At 42.0% G+C, this 23,203-nt stretch overlaps 1 protein-coding gene across 3 annotated transcripts in view; it reads right to left on the bottom strand.

The window, feature by feature from the left end:
• Nucleotides 1–1,468: 1,468 nt before the first annotated feature.
• The window catches only part of ARMC9 (armadillo repeat containing 9), a 290,214-nt gene continuing 268,479 nt past the window's right edge, over nt 1,469–23,203 (bottom strand). For 2 of the 3 annotated variants that reach the window (XM_069727004.1, XM_069727006.1), the window contains 6 exons: nt 7,507–7,611; nt 5,360–5,475; nt 4,936–5,060; nt 3,653–3,779; nt 3,213–3,358; nt 1,469–2,453 (listed from right to left, as the gene is read on the bottom strand). In XM_069727004.1, the coding sequence (XP_069583105.1) occupies nt 2,431–2,453; nt 3,213–3,358; nt 3,653–3,779; nt 4,936–5,060; nt 5,360–5,475; nt 7,507–7,611 (642 nt within the window). In that variant the 3' untranslated portion in view covers nt 1,469–2,430. The remainder of the gene's footprint in view (nt 2,454–3,212; nt 3,359–3,652; nt 3,780–4,935; nt 5,061–5,359; nt 5,476–7,506; nt 7,612–23,203) is intronic. The other variant, XM_069727005.1, reaches the window with a different exon arrangement.

Here is a 23,203-nt window from a genome sequence, read left to right as displayed (position 1 = left end):
GACAAATTGTACAACGACTTTTGTGGTCCAATTTCTCCTGTTACCCTTGGTAAAATGAAACAAATTGGACCTGAAGTAAAAATTTTGTGAAAAAAAAGTTAAATGTTCAATTTTTTTAAACATTCAAAAAATTCCTGTGAAGCACCTGAAGGGTTAATAAACTTTTTGAATGTGGTTTTGAGTACCTTGAGGGGTGCAGTTTTTAGAATGGTGTCACTTTTGGGCATTTTCTGTCATATAGACCCCTCAAAGTCACTTCAAGTGTGAGGTGGTCCGTAAAAAAATGGTTTTGCAAATTTTGTTGCAAAAATGAGAAATCGCTGGTCAACTTTTAACCCTTATAACGTCCTAACAAAAAAAAATTATGTTTCCAAAATTGTGCTGATGTAAAGCAGACATGTGGGAAATGTTGTTTATTAACTATATTATGTGATATAACTCTCTAATTTAAGGGCATAAAAACTAAGAGTTTGAAAATTGCTAAATTTTCATAATTTCCGACAAATTTTTGTTTTTTTCACAAATAAATGCAAGTCATATCGAAGAAGTTTTACCACTATCATGAAGTACAATATGTCACGAGAAAACAGTGTCAGAATCACCAGGATCCGTTGAAGCGTTTCAGAGTTATGACCTCATAAAGTGACAGTGGTCAGAATTGTAAAAATTGGCCCTGTCACTTAGGTGAAAACAGGCTTTGGGGTGAAGGGGTTAATCCACTCCTGGCTTATAATACTGATGTAAAATACTGACCAAATACTGAGCGTGTGAACATGGCCTTAAGAGGATGAACATTTTGATGGGAATGCTTCTTTAAAAACAATCATACGCATCCGTATTCCTTTATCAATAATGGGGTCCGTTTAGATTCCATTAGGGCACATGCTAATATTAGTTTCCATGACTGTCCTTGGTTCTGACATATAAAATAAAGGACATCAGGGATAAAGATCACTAGTTATCCCTTGTATTGTGAAAATGGTCCACAAACTGACTGATTCCATATCTAACCTTGAAAACACACTTTCTCTTGAGCCTCACCCATAAAGTACTCCTCTTTTTTTACTTTTGCCAGTATTTTTTGGTTAAAAAGTGGGGGTACCTTAGGGCTCCTTTTATGTTAGTCTCTGACTCGGTCTTCTACTTGGGTGCTGACGGTTCATCAGGGTGGGGGTGAGCACCATCAGCTTCATTTTCCTATCGTACCAAAATACCTTGTCCCCAGGCCCTGGCTATGTGTTCCAGATCAATCCATAATTCTGAAGTACAATGCTTGTGCATTATCGGAGTTCACAGAGTGGTGTACAGACCTAATACTAAGGCTAAGGAACCTTACACTGCTCTGATGTGAGAAAGGAGAGCACTTTTAGAAGCGTCTCTTCAAGTTCTAATAATGGCTACAAATGAATATGGTGATTTTTAAGCATTTGTTTCTAAATAATTTTTATTAAATTTTCACATTATATATTACAAGTATAATGAATATATCAAAAAGTCATCTTTTGCATAAAGTAAGAGTAACAAAGTGATTCAGTAAAGATAATACATTGCTTAACACTTTTAATATGGAATTTAACATACATATAAATCAAACTAATTGTGAAAAAGCAGGCTATAATATCAATTTTTTTGTGAACTTTATATAAAATGAAATTGTATCCAAGCTTTTAACATCCAACACTTCACATAAATAAATAAATATGTAAAATAAAATAATTTGTAACAATTGAGTTTCGAGTTTGAACCAACATCTAGAAAAAAAAACACACGACAATGTCTGAAATTAATAAAGAAAAAACTTTGAGTCAAAATTCAATTATCAAAATTTTTCCCAAATCAACATCAAACAGTGAAATGTTAAAACTATGTAGCACGTGTAAAATAATAGTGGTGTATCAAAGGTAACTACACAGAAAATCTAACCATTTAGATGCCAATATTCTTTCTCCACGCACATAACTCAGAAAGGGCCCAAAAATCAAAGATATGAGAAGTGGTCTTATGAGATCCACAATATGTAGAAGCTGTCTTTAGAAAATGAGCTATTGTTTAAAATCAGGTTTTTGTGTTAAATGCAATTGTTTTGACAATTGTTTTGCATTGAACACTATGACCCTATCTTTGGTGTTGAAACATATGATAAGCTATTAACATAGCCATTTAATATAGTAATATTAAAAACTCTTACAGTAGCCATTGGGACACATACTTCCTGACCTTATTTTCAGCAAGGCTTTATATATATATATATATATATATATATATATATATATATATATATATATATATATATATATATATATATATATACGTAACACAAGAACCCATTTTAAAGAACTGGTCCTTTACTGATGACAGATCCTCTTTAAGCTCTTCGCTTTCTGATGTAATTTCAAGAATATCGCGCAGCTTCCATTGTGTCGCTTACGTCTACTTTCTGTAGGACTGACTACCTGCAAGATAAAAAACAAGAAAGGTTTTGTGAATCTTCAAAATATTGGAAATATCAAGCATCTAACTGAGATGCCTTTGATGTAACATGGAGTTCATGTCTCTATAAGATTCTCTCCTTCAATAACTATCGAATTGCATTTACTAGACTTGTAATAGAATTTTGATTAAACATAATATTTATTTAACGAATTCTGTGTGTGTCACACCAAGACATACACAACGCACAGTCATGACTTGGTCTACAGATATGGTTTCATGCATGGAGTCAGGGCACAATTCTAGACACTGTGAATACTTTAGATATAATCATTAGTTATTGATTAGTGAAGAAAAAAGAAGCAATGGAACAGATGTCCCGGACACATCTAAACACAATATGTTTTGTTATTTTATGTATCACTGTTCTTGTTGGCCTATGTGACACATATTGCTACATGCTGTGCTCAATGTATTCTGCCCAGTATTGTTTTGGGGAAAGTTTATTACCAGCACAGTCCGACATTCTTTTCATAATATCCTTTTTATTCCGTGCCAAGTAGAACAGTTAGGTCGGAAACACATGTCCATGGATTATGACCCAGATGGACAGGATGCACAGTAAATTAAGTTACAGACAAAAAGGTCTATGACCTGTAAATATCAACAAATATACCTCTGCATTCAGAACTCATTTTCTGCTCCCTTTCCATAAAGTATAGATCAATACTGGTACCGAAATGTAATAGAAATCTTACAGCTCGGTTCCCCGGAATTCTTACTTTGTCTGCTGTGAGTAGAGGATCCTGCAGAACTGGGACGACTTTGTTGTGGACCAGACTGGGAAAATTGGGGTGCAATAGTAGGGGTCCTAGCCTTGCGTGGGCTTGTATTTGGTATTTCCGGACTTCGTGAGTGCCAACTTCTGCTGGTCAAGGAAAGAATATAAAGGCCCAAGAAAGCAAGAATGTGTTAATACTGTATCCTACCAGACGTATTTAGGTAATAAATAATAAGCGGGCTCGTTGTTTTTACAATTATTGGTTTTGGTTCCCTGCCTTGTGCATTAACCACACAAACATTTTCTCACTCATGCCTTGGTGAACAATAGCAAAATCCTTTCCAGGTATCCGTCATGGTCAAGGATGTTGTGTAGATGCCGGTATCTGGCTAATCAAGTGGAGTGGAAGTGACACAATCTCAAGCCGTACTGGAAAGTCACCTGTTACTGTGTCCATTGCTTTTTTCCGAACTCAGATCCAGAATTCGAGGTGAAGAGGGTGACACGGGTCCCCGGTGATCCGACCGAGCACTTGACGAAAAAAGCCGAGATGATTCAGTGTCAATAGCTAAAATTGGGAAGATAGAGAAAAAAAACACTGTGATCCAATAGCATTTGATGATAAGTTTAGCTAAAGTGCTTTCTAACATATGCCTAGCTTTTTTCTCCCAAAATACATATTGTGATATATCAATATTCCTATTATGCAAAGTCAAAAATGAACATTTATATAGGGAGGGGGTTTGAGGAGGACAAATGGTTCAGCTGTGTTGCAGGAAGATGCGTGATCCGCGTACAGATAGATACAGCTCCAGCAACCACGCACTGTTCGTTTCCTGTCAAACAGGAAGCATATCTTCTTTCCGGGTTGGTCTGGAGAAGAGTATATTTCTTTGAACATCTGAATGTGAATACACCAGCTGCAAGGTCATGTGAAGGGCAAACAAAGAAGTTTCCACAGGGTGCATAAAGGGACCATAAAATGCACACAAAAACTAAATATTGCTGTAAGCTACTTCTTAAGTGTTCCAAAATGAAGTTATAATGCGGCTTGTGTAGACTCTACCATGTATTGGGGTAAGCTCTATGTGACAGGATTTAGCTCCACATTAAACTTGAGGTCTGCAGTAGTACAAAGCAAAGCAAGCCAATCCTACAGGACACAATATCCAAAAGCTTGTGCTCTGGTAGTAACATACTGTACCAATGCCAAAGGGAGATTTACATAAATGAACAGCAAGTATTAAAGGGAATTTGTCACCAGGTTTTTGCCACCTAATCTGAGATCAGGATAATGTAGCGACAGACGCTATTCCAGCAATGTGTCACTTATTGGGCTGCTTGCTGTAGTTTTCATAAAATCATAGTTTTATCAGCAGGAGATTATCACTAGAGAACTACTAAGCCTACTGGTATATAGGCCTCCATATTCATGAGCTTAGTATAACCACGCCCCCACCTCTGATTGGTAGCTTTCTGCCTATGCATAGTGTTTGTCAATAAGTAGTGTGGGCGGGGTTATACAGAGCTCAGCATTCAGAGAACTGGTAGATCAGCAACAGATAAAACACTAATAAAATCTGAAACATGCAGTCCGGTAAATGACATGTGCTGGAATCAGGTTATCAGACCATAAATGATGCTGCTCTCAAAATCTGAAGGGTTTAAATTGGCTTTGAAGAAAAGGAAAGCGTAAATTCAACATAATTATGTAATGGGCTTACATGTTGATGAGGCAGAAAAATCAGCAGTGCCTGGGCGGCTTCCACTACGTGTGGGGGGTCTTGCTGACAATTTTTGGATTCTGAACGAGTTTGAAGGATTTACTTGTGAGGTTGTGTTCTCTGACCTAGTAAAAAAGCAAAATGTAAATGCCAGCACAATAGAAAATAGTGTCATGAAGAATGGATAAGCAGTGAAGAGCTGTGTCTGTGTTGGATGACCATTATAAAAATAGCAGTATATGATTGTAAGGACATGGGTGTTAGCAGACCTGATAGCTTTATAATTCCTTTGATAACGGTTGCTTTGTTCTCCGTTTCCGAATTTTGCATAGTCATTTAACTACATGTCTACCAAACATACCAATAATACAAATTCATTTGTTACTCCAATCCTGCAGGTTACTGTCAGACACTAAGTACGTACCCCGTCTGCACAATTCTGTGACTGCTGGGGGTCACTGGTCTCTGGAGGGGCTCGTCAATGCTCTGCAGTATACCAGGAAACATTCTCTTCTTTACCTTTAGTGTATGTGTCATGATCTGAAGACAAGCATAGAGATCATTTTTCTTTTAAGGTTATTAATCTTTTCACAAATAAATGAACACAATTTATCTCATTTATATAAGACCCTGCTATTCATCTGTAAGGGAAATCAGGTTTTTGCCACATAATCTGAGAGCAGCATAATGTAGAAACAGAGACCCCGATTCCAGCGATGTGTCACTTACTGGGCTGCCAGGTGTAGTTTTGATAAATTATCATCGAAAACAGGGCTAGCATATTCAAGAGCTCTGCATAACCCCGCCCTACCACAGATTGACAGATTTCTGTGTACTTTGCATAGGGAGAAATCTGCCAATCAGTGATGTGGGCGAAGTTGCACAGAGCTAAGCATTCAGAGAACTGCTAGAGCTGTAGCTGATAAAACAGTGATTTTATAAAAAATTAAGTAGCACACAGCCCAGTAAGTGACACATCTCTGGGATCAGGGTCTCTGCTTCTACATCATGTTGCCCTCAAATTGGGTAGCAAAAACCTGGTTACAGATTCTCTTCCTATTTCCTTCCCCAACACTATCCTTGCTAATCACTCCTAACTTACTGAACACCCCCTGCCTTAATGGTTCCTTGTTTCTAAGTTCACTGCACTCCCCAACACTATCCTTGCTAACAACTCCTAACTTACCCACTCTCTCAGCTGAACACCCCCTGCCTAATGGTTCCTTGTTTCTAAGTTCACTGCACTCCCCAAACTCATCCTTCTTAATGCTAACAACAACCCTGACACCAACCCGTTAAGGACCCTGTATTATAAAGTCACTACTATACTGCAACTTGTAAGGGTTCTACAGTTCAATGTGTACTATGGCAATTATGTCCTTTAAAGGCATATGGCCATCTGATAAAGGGATGACCCTATGAGATGCTATCACTTTATCGTTGGGGTCTCCTGCATCTCTTTCCTGTTATGTGCCCTGCATAGTGCTCCCCCAATCATTCACCACACAAGAAACTAGAGGACGTACAAATTGATTTGTAGGACCCAGCCCAGCGGCCACATTGGTAATACATGGTTGTTGGACGGGAGCTGTGAGAACCACCTCCTACCTAATGGCATCTGCGGCTCTTCTTTGATTAAAAAGGCACACTGAATAAAAGCAATCGTATGTACTGCAGTCTGAACAATATATGAATATAGGTGGAAAGTCATAAATAGGTATATACTTGCTTAAAGGGTAAATGGCAGACCATTCGGATAAGAGACTAATAGGTATATAAAGCTCCAAACAAAAGGTCATAAAAGAGCATAGGACAAAAAGTTGAAAATACAAAATAAAATGTTTATTGGGATAAACAATAAAAGATATCCAAGTAATGGCGTTAGCAGCACACAAAAAGTACCGTCAACCACTGAAAGACCACAATAATAAGGAACAATGATTGCATTAGAAGCATAGTAAATGTGTAGGATGTAAGGGTCAATTTGCCAAGCATATAAGCACTGTACCAGTCCAGTGGCGTAACACATGCAACCAGATGGAAAACTAATGTGCCATGACAAAATGCAGCATTACCTGTGCGGTCAAGTGGGTGGATGCAGGAACGCGCTCCGATGCGCGTTTTGGAATAAACCCTTTGTCAGGGGGTAGCATCCGTGCATTACCAGAGGGGGATTAAAAAGGGAGCCGCGGCCAATGTGTGGAGACCAGAAGGGTGTCGGACGCAACTCTTCTTTGATTAGCCAGCTTGGTGCGATGTCACATGCACATTATGCCGCCACAAAGATGTCGCTCCAAGCTGGGAAATCCAAAGAAGAGCTGCGGATGCCAGAACGTGGTTTTCTGTGTTCTCGTCCAGTGACCAATGATTACCAACATGGCCGATGAAGTGATTGCCACCAATCCTATGGGGTACCCTAGTCGCCCACAATCAGTGCCATAGGCCCTCTTAATATTTGTAGGGGTCCCAGAAGTCATAATCCTAGGGATATCACAATGTGAGAGGAGATAAACCTTTAACCTTGTGAACAGAGGTTAAACAAGTTCTAGTATTGCAGATGATGATACATACTCCAAGGTACTCTGTGGTCAGAAGCTTTTCCCCTGCAAGTTCTCCGGCCTGCGGCTGAACAACTTCATCTTTGTCTAAGTCAGCTTCAAGAATATCTTGTTCTTCCTGAATAGGAAAAAAAAACTTAGACTGAAGAACAGCAGAAGGAAAAATACATAAGCGATAGTAATGAAAGATGTCCGTACAATGAGAAAAATAAATCACATTAGTAATGAAGAAACTATGAGAGCCGGAAGTATCAAAACATAACAATAGTTCTTCACAATGTTGGTGAAATATAGTACAAGAATAAGAAGTAATCCTTTTTGTATTTAAAAGAAAATAGCAAAATCTGTTGAGAATAGTAGTCAACACATTTTTCTGTTAGAGAGCAGCAGATTCCCATTTTTTTTTTAAACTCGTTTATTAATTTCAGAGTGGACAAACATTGCACATATTACATTTATCATTATTAAACATACCATCAGATACAAATGATTACAAAACATCATCGCATCCAAAGTTCAGAGGTAATAGACTGTGCATGTTGAATCACTAGTACCTATAAAATACCTACTATACAACTTAAACAACTTTAACCTTTAGTAATAAGTCGCCAAAAGAAAACAGATTCAAGTTTGCTCTGCAACGATGTCCCCGAACCACATGCCCTCCCTCCCGTGCATATATCTAATCCACGCAGACTACAGAGTATGCTGAGATGAGTTCCATCTACCCCAAATTTTTTCGAATTTACCTGGGCACCCTCTATTATGGTACAGTGTTCTTTCATATGGGATAACCGAGTTCACCAGGTCAATCCAAGCTCCGAGAGACGGGGAGGAGCTACCCATCCACCTTAACGCCAGTACCTTTCGTGCTAAGAAGAGCGCTTCTCGAAGGAAGATCCCAGTATGGTGATCCCAGGTCTCTGTATCCCACACCCCAAATAGGCAAGTCAATGGTTCAAGTGGGACAGGGATTAACAATAAAGACGTTAACAATGTCGTGACTTCTTTCCAATAGTGAAAGATTACCGGGCACCTCCATATCATGTGGATAAAATCCGCAGCATGCGCGTGACATCTTAGGCAGTCTGACGTCTGAAGGCGGCCCATTTTAAAAAGTCGTGTCGGAGTCAGATAAGTCTGATATATAATATATAGCTGGGTCATCCTATTGTTAACTGAGGGAGAAACTTTAGTTGGAGATTCCAAAATATCTTCCCACTCCTCTTCCAGTGTATCGGGAAGGAGTCCCTCCCATTTCTTTTTTAAGGAGTTAATAGTGAGCCCATCTCCCACGGATAATAGATATGTGTATAAAGAGGAGATGAGTCCCTGAGGACCCTGCGATTTGAGAATGCCTATAAGGGGTAAAGATGAAAGTGCTCGACTTGCACCTGCATTTCGCATATGTGACTGGAAAGCTGACCTCAGCTGTAAAAAACGGAAGAATTGAGATCTTGGGATATTGTAGGTATCCCGCAATTGCTCAAAGGACACAAAAACATCCTGGTTATATAAATTACCTACCGAGAGAACACCATATGAGATCCAGAACTCAGTAGATGGGTGATTTAGTAATTCTGGAAAATAACTATTATACCACAGTGGCATTTCGGCTATTATATCTGTATATTTAAAAACTTTTTTAATTTGCCTCCATATTAATCTCGCTTGTCGAAGCAATGGCAGCAAACGGGGAGCACTGACTTTCTCCATTTCCAAAAAACCCAGTGGACAGTTAATCCGGGCAGAATGGATTATATGGCTTTCTGAATTGGGTAGGGGGTTGCTAGGCATCCACTTGCTTATCGCTCTAGCCTGTCCGGCAAGATAATATAGATAAAAGTCTGGTAAGGCTGCCCCTCCCCCCCTTGTCGGTCTCTGTAGAGTAGATAGCTTGAGTTTGGGTCTAGTCTTCCCCCATATAAAGGACGTGGTCAGGGAGTTTAAGTTTGCAAAGAAAGATTTGAGTATTGGCACAGCACTATGTTGGAGACAATAATTAAATTTGGGGAGCAATATCATCTTAACTAAATTAATGCGACCTGCAACGGAGAGAGGGAGTTTGCTCCAAGTTATGAATTTAGATTTGGCCAGGTCCAATAGTGGATAAATATTAAGTCGTAGGTCCAGCTGACTATATTGAGACATATGTATTCCTAGATATTTGAAATTGGAGACTACAGGTAGTGACGAGAGATTTTTGAGACAGGGCATCGGCGCATGAGACAGGGGCATCAGAGCAGATTTATCCCAATTTATATAGAGACCAGAGAATTTGCTAAAATTATCTATAGTCGTTATTACTCGTGGTAGTGTTTCTTCTGTTTTATCCATAAATATGATCATATCATCAGCATATAGACCGATGGTATCCACACGATCCGCAATACTTATTCCTTTGATATCCGTGGAGGACCTTATGCGTATTGCCAAGGCTTCTATCGCGAGGGCAAAGAGGGCCGGGGACAGAGGACATCCCTGACGGGTTCCCCTATGCAAGGTAAAGGAATCAGAGATAGAGTTATTCACAATTACCCGTGCCCTAGGATTCCTATATAGTGTATCTATCCCTCTAATAAATTTATCTCCAAAACCGTATTTCTGCAGACATGCGGAAAGAAAAGGCCATTCGAGGGAGTCAAACGCTTTAGCTGTGTCTAGGGATGCCAGAGCCCAGTTATTGTCCAATTCTAGGGAACTATATTGAATCACTGATTGGACCTGCCGAATATTAATAGAGGTACTTTTCCCGGGCATAAAGCCTGTTTGGTCTGGGTGTATAAGATCTAATATGATTGTATTTAGTCTAGTGGCCAATATTTTAGTGAAGATTTTATAATCTACGTTCACCAATGATATGGGGCGATATGATCCACATTCCCAAGGGGTCCTTTCCCTCCTTCTTAAGTACAATGATATTTGCATCATAAAATGTTTCAGGCATAATTTCTCCCTCCCATATATTCTGAAGCACCTTCAATAAAAGTGGTGCCAGGTGGTCCCGATATTTTTTATAGAACTCAACGGGAAACCCGTCAGGTCCAGGGGCCTTCCCGGTGGCCATGTCCATTATAGCCTGTTCCACCTCCTCCAGAGTAAACTCGGCTTCCATAAAAGCTTGCTGGGTTGGGCTCAGTAAGGGGAATGCTATGTCTGATAAATAGTCTGTACATTCAGGGACCCCAAGACCACTACCCGATTTGTACAGTGACTTATAGTAATTACAAAAACTTTGAAGAATTTCCTCGGTGGAGGATACCAACGAACCATCGAGTGTCCTAATCTGTAGTACCGTGTTGGAGGTGTTATGCTGACGTACCAAAAAAGCTAGGAGTGTACTGGCCTGATTCCCCAATTCAAAATAAGACTGACGGGTAAAAAATAATTTACGTTTTGATTTAGTGTCTATATTTTGGGTGTATAATCTTTGGGAAGTGAGCCACTCCACCCTGTTGCCGTTAGTTTGATTGGCCACATAGGCGGCTTCCGAGTCCTTCAGCCGTCGCTCCATCTCGTCATCCTCCCCCGCCGTCACCCTCTTTATATAGGAAATTGTAGAGGACAGACATCCCCTTAAATATGCCTTTAGAGTGTCCCAGAACAGATTGAGATTCGAGGGGTCTGGGTGAGTAGAGACAAAGCAGTTTAACTGATCAACCGTTCTATCACTAGCATCTATCAGTTTTAGCCAGAAGGGATTCAATTTCCAAGGTATATTATTATTTGACTGACCGTATTTAAGTTTGAGAATAACTGGACTGTGATCTGATATCCCCCTGTTACCATGTTCGATACTATTCACCCATAGCGCTAGGTCACTAGATCCAAATATGTAATCTATACGGGATAGAGACTGTCTAGTTGAAGAATGACAAGTATATTCCTTTGTCTCAGGGTGACGTGTTCTCCATAGGTCTAACCATCCGCTACCGTTCATAAATGATGCCAATTGAGAGGGAGATTGAGAAAGGGGCCCCCTTGATATCTCGCCGTCTAGTCTCAGTCGGTCTTTAAGATTATCCATGACTAAATTAAAGTCTCCCATACAGATAACACTAGCATTAGGATAATTTAGGGAGAAACCCAGTGCCATGCGGAGAACCGATATGCCGGCCGGGGGTGGGTTATAAACACATAATATCACATATTCCCGCATATTAATAAAGGCATGAACAAAAACAAAGCGACCTTCGGGATCGCGTCGTGACTCTCTAGCCTCCCACCTGACATTCCTATGTACCAACAGGGAGACCCCTCTGGAGTAACTGGTGTGAAATGCGTGAAGGGACCACTGCACCCACGGCTTTTGCGTACACTTAGCTGTGTCTCTGGTCAAATGCGTCTCCACAAGTGCTACAATATGTGGATGATACCTTTTAATTTGTGAAAATACCTTAATTTTCTTTCGAGGAGTCTTAATACCCGTATGTTCCACGTCATACATACAATCTCAGATCCCATATCTACGTTCGGGAAAAGGCATAATATACACCACAGCCTGGGCGGGAATCAGGAACATCATACAGAGCATAAGGTTATCACTGGCGACTAACAAACATAACAAACAATCAAAACTGGTGTAAAATACCAAACCAAACAACATTTAAACGGTGGGGGAGTGTAATCCTACACTCCTATAGTTGAGTAGAATAGGGGATACCCTCACTGTATTCAGCGTCCGGTATAGTTGACAAACTCAGCACTCACGTAGAGAGCTCCAGATTGCGTTGCCATCAGACAGAAAGAGCTACTCAAGAGTCCGGGGTACTAGGCCCCTTGTATGACCGTAACCACTCGACCGCCTCCGCCGGGTCAGTAAAGAACAAGGAGGAGCCTTCATGAACAATACGGAGTCGAGCTGGATAAAGCATGGAGTAAATGATGTTTTTATCCCTGAGCTGCTTTTTGACTTCCATAAATCGAACTCGCTGCTTTTGAAGTTCCATAGAAAAATCCGGGAAGATTGATATGGTGGCGTTATTGAATTTAATAGGGGTCTTCTGCCTTGCCAAGCGAAGAATTGCATCCCTGTCTCTGCAGTTAAGGAGACGTGCCAGAAAAGGTCGAGGCGGAGCTCCGGGGGGAAGAGGTCTCGTTGGGACCCTATGGGCCCTTTCCACAGAAAATGTTGAGGAGAATCCGTCTCCCAGGGAGGTTTTAAGCCAGTCCTCTAGAAATTGCTCAGGTTGCTGACCCTCTGAGCGTTCCGGCAGGCCAATAATTCGGATGTTATTACGACGCAGTCTGTTTTCCAGGTCATCTGCCTTTTGCTTCCAGGCATTCACAGAGCCAGTGGCCTTTGATAGCTTAGCCTCCATTGGGGCAATGGTGTCCTCTATCTGAGACACCCTTGTTTCAACCTCTGAAATACGCCCTCTCATAGTTTGTATATCTTGTCGCAGACGGCCCACTTCAGTATGCACGTCTTCTATTTTCTCAGTGAGAGAGGACCTGGTGAGAGATATGGCCTGCATCAACTGCTCAGATGCTTGTTTGAGAGTCAGTTCGTCTTGTTCTCCCTCCTCATTACTGTCAGAAAGACGATTTTTGCGTTGACTGCGTAGGATTATTTCTGAGAGAGCGTGTATTATCTGGGGCATCGTCTCTGGCATATTTCCTCAACTTGTCAGCAGCCCCCGCTCCTTTAGGATGGTGCATGGTGATTAGCAGAAGATCCCCACCAAAGGACCAGATTTATTATTATGGCAGTTTATTCTCCACTAACAGACCGGACAGGGCCAAACACCGGGATGCACCCCAGAGAGGCAGCAAACCAAGCAAAGAGTCTCAGATATTTGCAAATGTATCAACTTAGGAATTTGCCCAGGCACCGTGTCCCAGAGCAGCCACAGTTCCCCAGGCAGAACAGCAGGGAGGGGGGATGATCCCTCCAAAGTTATGGTGCAAGCAGGGGTTTTTGATAAGGGGAGTGCAGGGCCCAATTTTTCAGGGCGCACACCGCTCTGCCCCTTTTAGCGTTTCAGGCCGGTAGCTCACCTCCTGAATGCACCGCAGTCTTGCTATATAGCGCCTCTCTCCTTGCTGCTGGAGAGTGCGCTGTGGTAATGGCCGCCGTCCCCCAGGGCCCGCCCGCCGCTCCAGACCCGGCACCTGCCTCCTGCTCCTCGATGTTCCACAGCGTCCCCACTGTATACAGGTGCCTGCCGCGCTCCCAGGAGATCCACCCGGCTTCAGCCGCCGCCGGCACTGCGTCCCGCCCGCCGGAGCCACGCTCAAAGATGGCCGCCGCAGCTCAGGGACTTCGCTGCTCTTCCAGGCCGCCACAGATATCGGCTCTCCAGCGCTCCACCGCCACCGCCCGAGGGGTCGCCGGTCTCCCGAGCTCTCAGAGCACCGCTTCAGCCGGTGCAGCTGCAGTTCAGGGGGATTAATGGCCGGATTCGAGTCAGGATGATGGGAGCCTCCAAAAGGTGCGTCTTCTCTCTTGGCTTACATAGCCACGCCCCCAGCAGATTCCCATTTATATCCAAGGTAGCATGAAAAATTAAATATGGTTAATGAATTGTCCAATAACATCGAATATCTGATTAGGCATGGCATGGCTGTGTTATGGATCTGAACTCAAGAGGCTTTGCCTCTGCGGCATCAAAGAGGAAGGGGCATGATTTGATTCGGGCAGCTTAAGGGCGCCACTAAGCAGAGACTGCAAATGGCGCGCTCCTTGCCTGGGCAACCGGCCACTCTGAGACTGCACGGAGGCTGGTAACCTAGGCAAAGAGAAGTAAACTAAATAATTAAAAATACTTCTATTCTTGAGAACAGAGAGAATTTTCAATTGGAGGTAAATTGAAAAGTTACTTGGTTTTACAACCATTTTCCAGTTTTAAGAACTTGAGACACCCTTTAAGGGTGTGAAAACAGTGTCAACATAAAAAAAATGCCTGGAAATCCTCAACAGTTAATGAAATAATGTTGTTAAACACATTTAATTAAAGATTAAACTCAATTCTTCAATCAAATCATGTTGTAAAGAGGCTAAAATCTGAACATTCTGTCACTGTCCAAATACTTAGAGACCCAACTGTATATAACAAGGTTCTTAAATTGTTAATATGAGAGTCAGTTTTTTAATTTCTTTATCCATGTTATATTTCCTTTAATTCGATACAGGAAGGTTTACTTTTCTATTATATTTTTTTATGTTAATTTATGAACATCTTACATATTCCATTAACCACAGTTCCCACAAGAGCAAACGTATTACATTTAGGTACATGGCTTAAGAAAACATTGTCCCTGATTTGATTAGTGCAATTCATTTTTCGCAAACCATTGTCTAAATAGCTTGGATCTATTGTCACCCTTGTATTATTAGTAAAAAAGCAGACATTTTCAGAAATAAGTGACTACGTAGAAAGTGTGTATCATTAGAATCTCTTAATTCCATGTCGGAATACATTTGACTAAACAGGTGACCTTTCACCATACATAGCGTATGATGGATTAAAGGTGCCCTTTCCTAATACTTGGTTGCACAACCTTTGGCAACACTGAAAGACTTCAAACATTTATGTTGCCAACTGCGATATTGCATCTGTTTGCTTGAAATAATTTCATTTGCAATTAATTACATTGGAAAAAGAATTTGGACGCTTTTTATCCGTTTTCGGGAACACTTCAAATCCATCTCCACAAGTAAGGGACACAGAGACTCATTCAACACATTTAGGAGGCCCATTTTACTAACCCTGAGGTGTTACGCCTTGCGGGACTAGAAAGGGATAACAGCACAGGGAGGTGATAAACTCCTGCTAAGGAGGGAGGCCAGGTGGATCATGGGCACGAGATCCATACAGATTTTAATTAATAATTCAATATGACTGTATTCTTCTAAAGTAATGAATGTGTGTTTATTTTGTACACCGTGTTAATGAGGGAATTTGTTGTTTTCATCTTTTTGATGCATTTGTGACAAATGGGGGCGGTTGATTCAATGTATGGATGTAATTGTCAGGGAGGAGCTATGATTTAAGATGAATCATCAGGACTTTCCCTCCCATTCCAGGACCTGTTAGGCCACGTTCACACGATCAGGATTTGGTCAGTATTTTACATCAGTATGTGTAAGCCAAAACCAGGAGAAGAACAATCAGGAGAAAAGTATAACAGAAACACGTCACCACTTCTGTATTTATCACCCACTCCTGGTTTTGGCTTACAAATACTGATGAAAAATACTGACCAAATACTGAACGTGTGAACTTGGCCTTAAAGAGCAGGAAGGCACGAAACGGCCATCATCCACCTTGTGTCCAAAAAGATCTCCTTCATCTATGTTTTACAAGGGACAGTGAGTGCCAACTTTCTTTTTCTCTTTGGAAATTCTGAGCTCTATATAACCCCACCCACACCACTGATTGGCAACTTACTGTGTATAGGCAGAAAGCTACCAATCAGTGGTGGAGGCGGGGTTATATAGAGCTACAACTGATATGTGTTTTATTTATTATTATGCAGTGGTGGTTCTAGATGTACTGTTTCCATTTGTTGATGTTCCTTAATGTGAGCGATTTATTCTAATATTTATTTCTTCCTCTCTTTAACAATGATTGTGGTGCCCATCTTTATATATGGTCACTTGGGCTCAGTCCTTAGTGTATCTGCAAGATTTATACATTATATTGATGCAGAGTACCTTACAGTCCATCTATGGTGTACGGTGTGACTCATCGGGTCCCCATGCCGCCGGGCATCTCTAGATCCTCGCCGCTTGCGCTGTAGTATTTGATGCCCTGGCTGCTGCAGGACCTGATGCGCGCACTGCGGATGCACCGCAGATGCCATTTTGATTGGTCCATTGTGACCATGTGACCTATCACAGGGGCTATTTGAGGGTCCTATTTGCACATTGTAACCATCCCCTTGAGAAAGCTGCATTTGTGCCAGCGAAATGCACGTCGGGGTTAACATCTATCCTTGGGGTCACCACCTCTCCACTCTACAGGCCCTGGTAAGCTTGTCCCTTCACATTTTTATGTTTACTTTGTGTGATTTGCGTCCACTCTACTCTTTCCCGTGGTCTTCTATGCACTATGGCTATGTACTAATGCCTGATATTTTGCATTGTTGAGGTGATTACCTCTTTCCCTGTTTGTACCTTCTTGGTGTATGTGTCTTTATATTGTGATTTACCTGATCTTTTTGACACTTAATAAAGATTTATACTGTTTTTTAGTAAAGTTACCGCCTGGTACTCCTTTTTCTCCTACTTTGCTATGATGGGCCTAATTTTAGGATCTTTGTTGTTACTTAGAAATTTCTTCATGACTTCTTTAAAAGAATCCCAAGTCCTTTTCTTAAGAGCTTTCATTTTTTTTTCAACATATACACGTCGTCCTTCATGATTTTCTGATTAGCTGGAACCTCAAAAATGCCTTACTTCAGTTTTGTTTTAGGTCGTCCCTGAAACTTGGTACACAGGTAGCTAAAAGTCTCCGCTTCTTTCGGTAGAGCTTTCACAAACTGCTTCATCAGTCTAAGCTTAATGAGGAGTGGTGGCAGGAGAACTTTATTGGGATCATCTAAACTTTCCGCAACTATGTTCTTGAGTTGAGGTTGCAAAGATGTTCTCGTTGGCCAACATTTTTGGCTCCAGTGATGAGCCCTATCCCAATTGTCCCATTCACACAAAAAGCATGGGTACTTTGTGTATCATCCTTGCTGCCCAAGGAGCAAAGGGAGATTTTTCAGATCACTATATATTGACCATCATTGATCCTCGTAGTGAAAGGGGTTTTCCGACGAACAAAAGTTCATTTTATTCACTAGATCTTGGAATAAAATAGGCTGCACAATTGGATGTGATTTAAACATATGTTCCTGTGCTGAGATAATCTTATACATAAGCCCCTGCTGCGTACTGTGTAATGGCCGTGCCTGACTACACAGGAACATAGTCTAAACATAGCACAGCTACTGGGCAGAGGAGGATGCAGAAGAGAAGATATCGACAGTGGGACAGCACAGGATCACAGCTGATTCTATGAGGTAAAACATTTACCGTATATACTCGAGTATAAGCCGAGATTTTCAGCCCAAATTTTTGGGCTGAAAGTGCCCCCCTCGGCTTATACTCGAGTCACGGTAGCGGTGGGGTCGGCGGGTGAGGGGCTGAGGGCGCTGGGGTATACTTACCTAGTCCCAGCGATCCTCGCGCTGTCCCTGCCGTCCCACGGGCTTCGGCGCTGCAGCTTCTTCCTCTCTTCAGCGGTCACGTGGGACCGCTCATTACAGAAATGAATAAGCGGCTCCACCTCCCATAGGGGCGGAGCCGCTTATTCATTTCTCTAATCAGCGGTGCCGGTGACCGCTGATAGAGAAAGAAGCTGCGGCACCGAAGACAGGAGGGGACAGCGCGAGGATCGCCAGGACTAGGTGAGTATAGCATATTCACCTGTCCTCGTTCCAGCCGCCGGGCGCCGATCCATCTTCCCGGCGTCTGCGCTCTCTGACTGTTCAGGCAGAGGGCGCGATGACGCATACAGTGTGCGCGGCGCCCTCTGCCTCATCAGTCAGAGCAGAGACGCCGGGAAGATGGAGGCGCCGGAACGAGACGCCGGGAGCTGCAATCAAGGGAGGTGAGTATGTGGTTTTTTTTCTTTATTGCGGCAGCGGCGGCACAAATTTATGTGGAACATCTATGGGGCACAGTGAACGGTGCAGAGCACCGTATAAGGCACAGCACAGCTATGGGGCACAGTGAACGGTGCAGAGCACCGGATATGGCACAGCACAGCTATGGGGCACAGTGAACGGTGCAGAGCACCGGATATGGCACAGCACAGCTATGGGGCACAGTGAACGGTGCAGAGCACCGGATATGGCACAGCACAGCTATGGGGCACAGTGAACGGTGCAGAGCACCGGATATGGCACAGCACAGCTATGGGGCACAGTGAACGGTGCAGAGCACCGGATATGGCACAGCACAGCTATGGGGCACAGTGAACGGTGCAGAGCACCGTATATGGCACAGCACAGCTATGGGGCACAGTGAACGGTGCAGAGCACCGTATATGGCACAGCTATGGGGCACAGTGAACGGTGCAGAGCACCGTATATGGCACATCTATGGGGCACAATGAACGGTGCAGAGCACCGTATATGGCACAGCTAGGGGGCACAATGAACGGTGCAGAGCACCGTATATGGCACAGCTATGGGGCACAGTGAACGGTGCAGAGCACCGTATATGGCACAGCTATGGGGCACAGTGAACGGTGCAGAGCACCGTATATGGCACATCTATGGGGCACAATGAACGGTGCAGAGCACTGTATATGGCACATCTATGGGGCACAGTGAACGGTGCAGAGCACCGTATATGGCACAGCTAGGGGGCACAATGAACGGTGCAGAGCACTATATGGTTCACACCTATGGGGAAATATGAACGGTGCAGAGCACTATATGGCACAGCTATGGGGAAATAATGATCTATTTTTATTTTTGAAATTCACCGGTAAATGCTGCATTTCCACCCTAGGCTTATACTCGAGTCAATAAGTTTTCCCAGTTTTTTGTGGCAAAATTAGGGGGGTCGGCTTATACTCGGGTCGGCTTATACTCGAGTATATACGGTATTTGTTTAAAAACAGGCACAGAAATGTTTTACCTCACAAAAATAATCAGTTGTGATCCCAGGTTTTAATGTTTGTATACTCTCTTTTGCTTCCTCCCCTGCCCAGGAGTTGTGGTATGATCAGACCATGTTCCTTCAGAGCACATAGCAGGGGCAGATTTATAAGATTATCTCAGCACAGGAAAAAAAATTTTTATCACTTCCTATTGTGGGCCTTATTTTCATTTCACTATCTAGGAAATAAAATTAACTTTTGTTCGTGGGAAAACCCCTTTAAGTTTCTTGAGAATAAAGCCCAAATTCTCATAGCATTCCTTCAAGTGCACTAAATGCCCTACAGGCACTGAAGCGTACTTTCTGCTTTCCGACTTTTTTGGATGAATCAATAAAGAGTCTCCACTGGTTCACATTATACTCCATGTTATTTTTTTCCATCAGCCCAGGAACATCACTGCAATACACTAGTTCACAGTTTTGAGAAAAGTATCGAGGGAATTCCTTTTCTCTACTTCTGTATCATGAAAAACAGGTACAAAGAGCAAACAGGTTCTGTTCCTTTAGTCCAAAGCCTAAATGTTTTGCAGAATGATTAGGAAGGTACAAGTCCCTGGCTAAATAATTTAATTTTTTCCGTGAGAAAACCTGTGGCTTGTTGGGACTAGCGTGAAACTCTGTCAGAATCCTACTCTTCATGTTCTCAATCACATGTATCTTCAAGTTTCTCTGGAGGTGAAAGGACAGGTATTCCTGGACTGTGAGGCACAAGGCGAATCGCTGATGGAAGGTCCAGGCACATAGTTTCCTTCTTATTTTTAAGGTTGAATCCCTCCACGTTGCACGTACAAAAGTAAAAGTCATCAATATGATTTTGCGGTTCCCTCCAGATCATAGGCATGCCAAAGCGAAAGCTCCCTTTCTTTTAGACCACTGTTGTAGTTCTTCTACATAAACAGAACACACTACATGTGGAGCCTATGACTTGTCCTGATCACCTAGTTTTACACCAAAGTACGCATACACTTTTCTAAGGAAGTCCATAATGTTCCTTTGCGGTTTCTTCACTACAAAGCAACCACAAATCTAGCAAAAGTTGTCAGGTGAATTACAACACCCCCTCAAATCACATTGTTAGAAACAGAAGCTTAATCCACCACAACCACTAAACACTGAAATGAATCGTGATAAGCATACCACCACACTCTTATGAACTCTGTAAGGCTGGGTTCACATTACGTTAGTGGCGTCTGTTAGACGGACTACGTTACACCGCGGCATATACGCGATGTAACGTAATCTGTTAATACCGCCATTGAGTCCAATGTCAGACGCATCAATGGGCGTGTGCTAGCGATGTGCCGTTATTGAGTGACGGACCCTGAGACGCGGGCTGCAGCGTTTCCGGGTCCGTCACTGCTAGTGTAGATAGAGCTAGCAGATGCTCTATCTGCGCTAGCGCGATGGAGAATGTCGGCACTTTCGTCAGCAGTCCGCTCACGTATGTGTTGAACGGGCTGCTGTTTAACGCAATGTGAATCCGGCCTAAAGAAAATCTGTCTTTGCTCCCCATAGCAACCAATCACAGCTCAGCTTTCAGTTCTTATACTGCTAATGTAACATGAAAGCTGTGCTCTGATTGGATGCTCTGGACACCACCACACTCTTTGGCAGGTGGGTTAAGAACATTTTCTCTGCCCACAGCAGCCAATCAAACACAGTGTCCATTAATTTCTAACCAAGCTAATGACACCAAAATCATCCACCCAAAGTCATGTAAAGGGGTCAAAGTATGGTGCAAGAAAGTCTATGGAGTCACCAGTGTTTGTGGAAAAACTGTACGTGATGGAATTTCTTTTCGATATTTTTACTGAGTTCAGTGATTGAAAGTATGTGAAAATCACCGCTGTTCAAAATTTTATTTTTGCAGACCTATGAAAAGTACATATAACTTTAACTACGCAATATGAAAGAACACATAAAAGGGGCAAAATACGCAGACACGAAAATAATCGGTGGGAGAGCCAATAAACATTGCAAGTAGCAAACTGTACAAAAAAGAGAATCACTTCAAAGGTAAATGTCAAATAAGACAATAGGGAACATCGTAAATACTGACTGTAAGGTCATAGTAGAACAAAAGTCACCTTGACCAGGTCACAATAAAGATTATTTATGTATGTTTGACATGGTTTTACTTTTACATTCTGTACTTTAGTAGTTTTAATGTCATACATATATTGCACAATTGGTATGGCAGGTCGCACACAGAGCAGCCCCACCTATCAGCTCCAAGTACTGACGCTCCATTGCTATTTACTTAAAGAAGTTGTCCACTACAATAAAACATTTTTTTTCATAAATCTTGCTATTATGTGCCACTGAAAACATCCACTGTGTTTATTTTAGCAATATTACCTTTTATCATGCTGTAGCAGCACATCTTTAGTGCTGGATCCAGCTCTCATGGGGTTAATCGACAACTTCCTTTCTCCTGAGTTATTGTGCTCTAATACTACAAGTTCCATGATGCATTGCACTGCCACTAAGCCCGAACCTACCACACCCTCTCCAAAAACACACCCAAACCTCTCCCTCTATCTTCAAAAAGATTTGTGATGTCATTTCTGTCCAACCTCTTCTTTTACATTTGTCCAACCCACACTAAATTACACACAGATAGATGGATGGATGGATGGATAGATATGTATCTATCTATGTATACTTACATAGATATGTCCATATCCATGTTTCTAAACCCCTGGAGCTTTTTTCGTTTATCGCTCCCCTTCTTGCCAGAGCCATAATTTTTCCGTCAATATGGCCATGTGGGGCTTATCTTTTGCGGTACAAGTTCTACTTTTGAATGACACCATTGGTTTTACCATGTCGTGTAACAGAAAATGTGAAAAAAATTCAAAGTGCGATGAAATTGCAAAAAAAGTGCAATCCCACACTTATTTTTTGCTTATGCAAATTGCCTCTTCTGAGAAAAAGAGGACTTAAACTGTATAGCGCCACCTGTTGGAAGTAGCAATCCTACAAGTCACAATCAACCCTTTGACGAGTCATGCAATATGACTTAGGCTGGAGTCACACTCAGCGTAAGACAATACGGTCCGTATATTACAGCCGTAATACGCTGTAAAGTCCCCAAAGTAGTGGCCCGTAGCTCCTCCGTAGGCAGGGTGTTTCAGCGTTTTTTGCGCATGGCATCCTCCGTATGTAATCCGTATGGCATCCGTACTGCGTGTTTTTCTCGCAGGCTTGCAAAACCGACATACGGCTATACAAGGGATCCATGTGTAAAAAAACCAAACAAACATATAAACTATATATATATATATATATATATATATATATGTCAGTAGACACATATATGTATATATATTATTACTTCATACAGCGCTAGATAGCTTTAAAGCCGGTAATTCAATTACCGGCTTTTGCTATCTCCTTCCTAAACCCGACATGATATGAGACATGGTTTACATACAGTAAACCATCTCATATCCCCATTTTTTTTGCATATTCCACACTACTAATGTTAGTAGTGTGTATATGCAAAATTTGGCCGTTCTAGCTATTAAATTAAAGGGTTAAATGGCGGAAAAAATTGGCGTGGGCTCCCGCGCAATTTTCTCCGCCAGAGTAGTAAAGCCAGTGACTGAGGGCAGATATTAATAGCCTGGAGAGGGTCCACGGTTATTGGCCCCCCCTGGCTAAAAACACCTGCCCCCAGCCACCCCAGAAAAGGCACATCTGGAAGATGCGCCTATTCTGGCACTTGGCCACTCTCTTCCCATTCCCGTGTAGCGGTGGGATATGGGGTAATGAAGGGTTAATGCCACCTTGCTATTGTAAGGTGACATTAAGCCAAATTAATAATGGAGAGGCGTCAATTATGACACCTATCCATTATTAATCCAATACTAGTAAAGGGTTAAAAAAAACACAAACACATTATTAAAAAATATTTTAATGAAATAAAAACAAAGGTTGTTGTAATAATTTATTCTACGCTCAATCCAATCACTGAAGACCCTCGATCTGTAACAAAAAAAATAAAATAAACCAACAATATCCATACCTTCCGCAGATCAGTAACGTC

This window comes from Ranitomeya imitator, chromosome 5 (genome assembly GCF_032444005.1).
Source record: "Ranitomeya imitator isolate aRanImi1 chromosome 5, aRanImi1.pri, whole genome shotgun sequence".
Lineage (NCBI taxonomy): Eukaryota > Metazoa > Chordata > Amphibia > Anura > Dendrobatidae > Ranitomeya > Ranitomeya imitator.
This window is presented reverse-complemented; position numbering and strand designations above follow the sequence as displayed.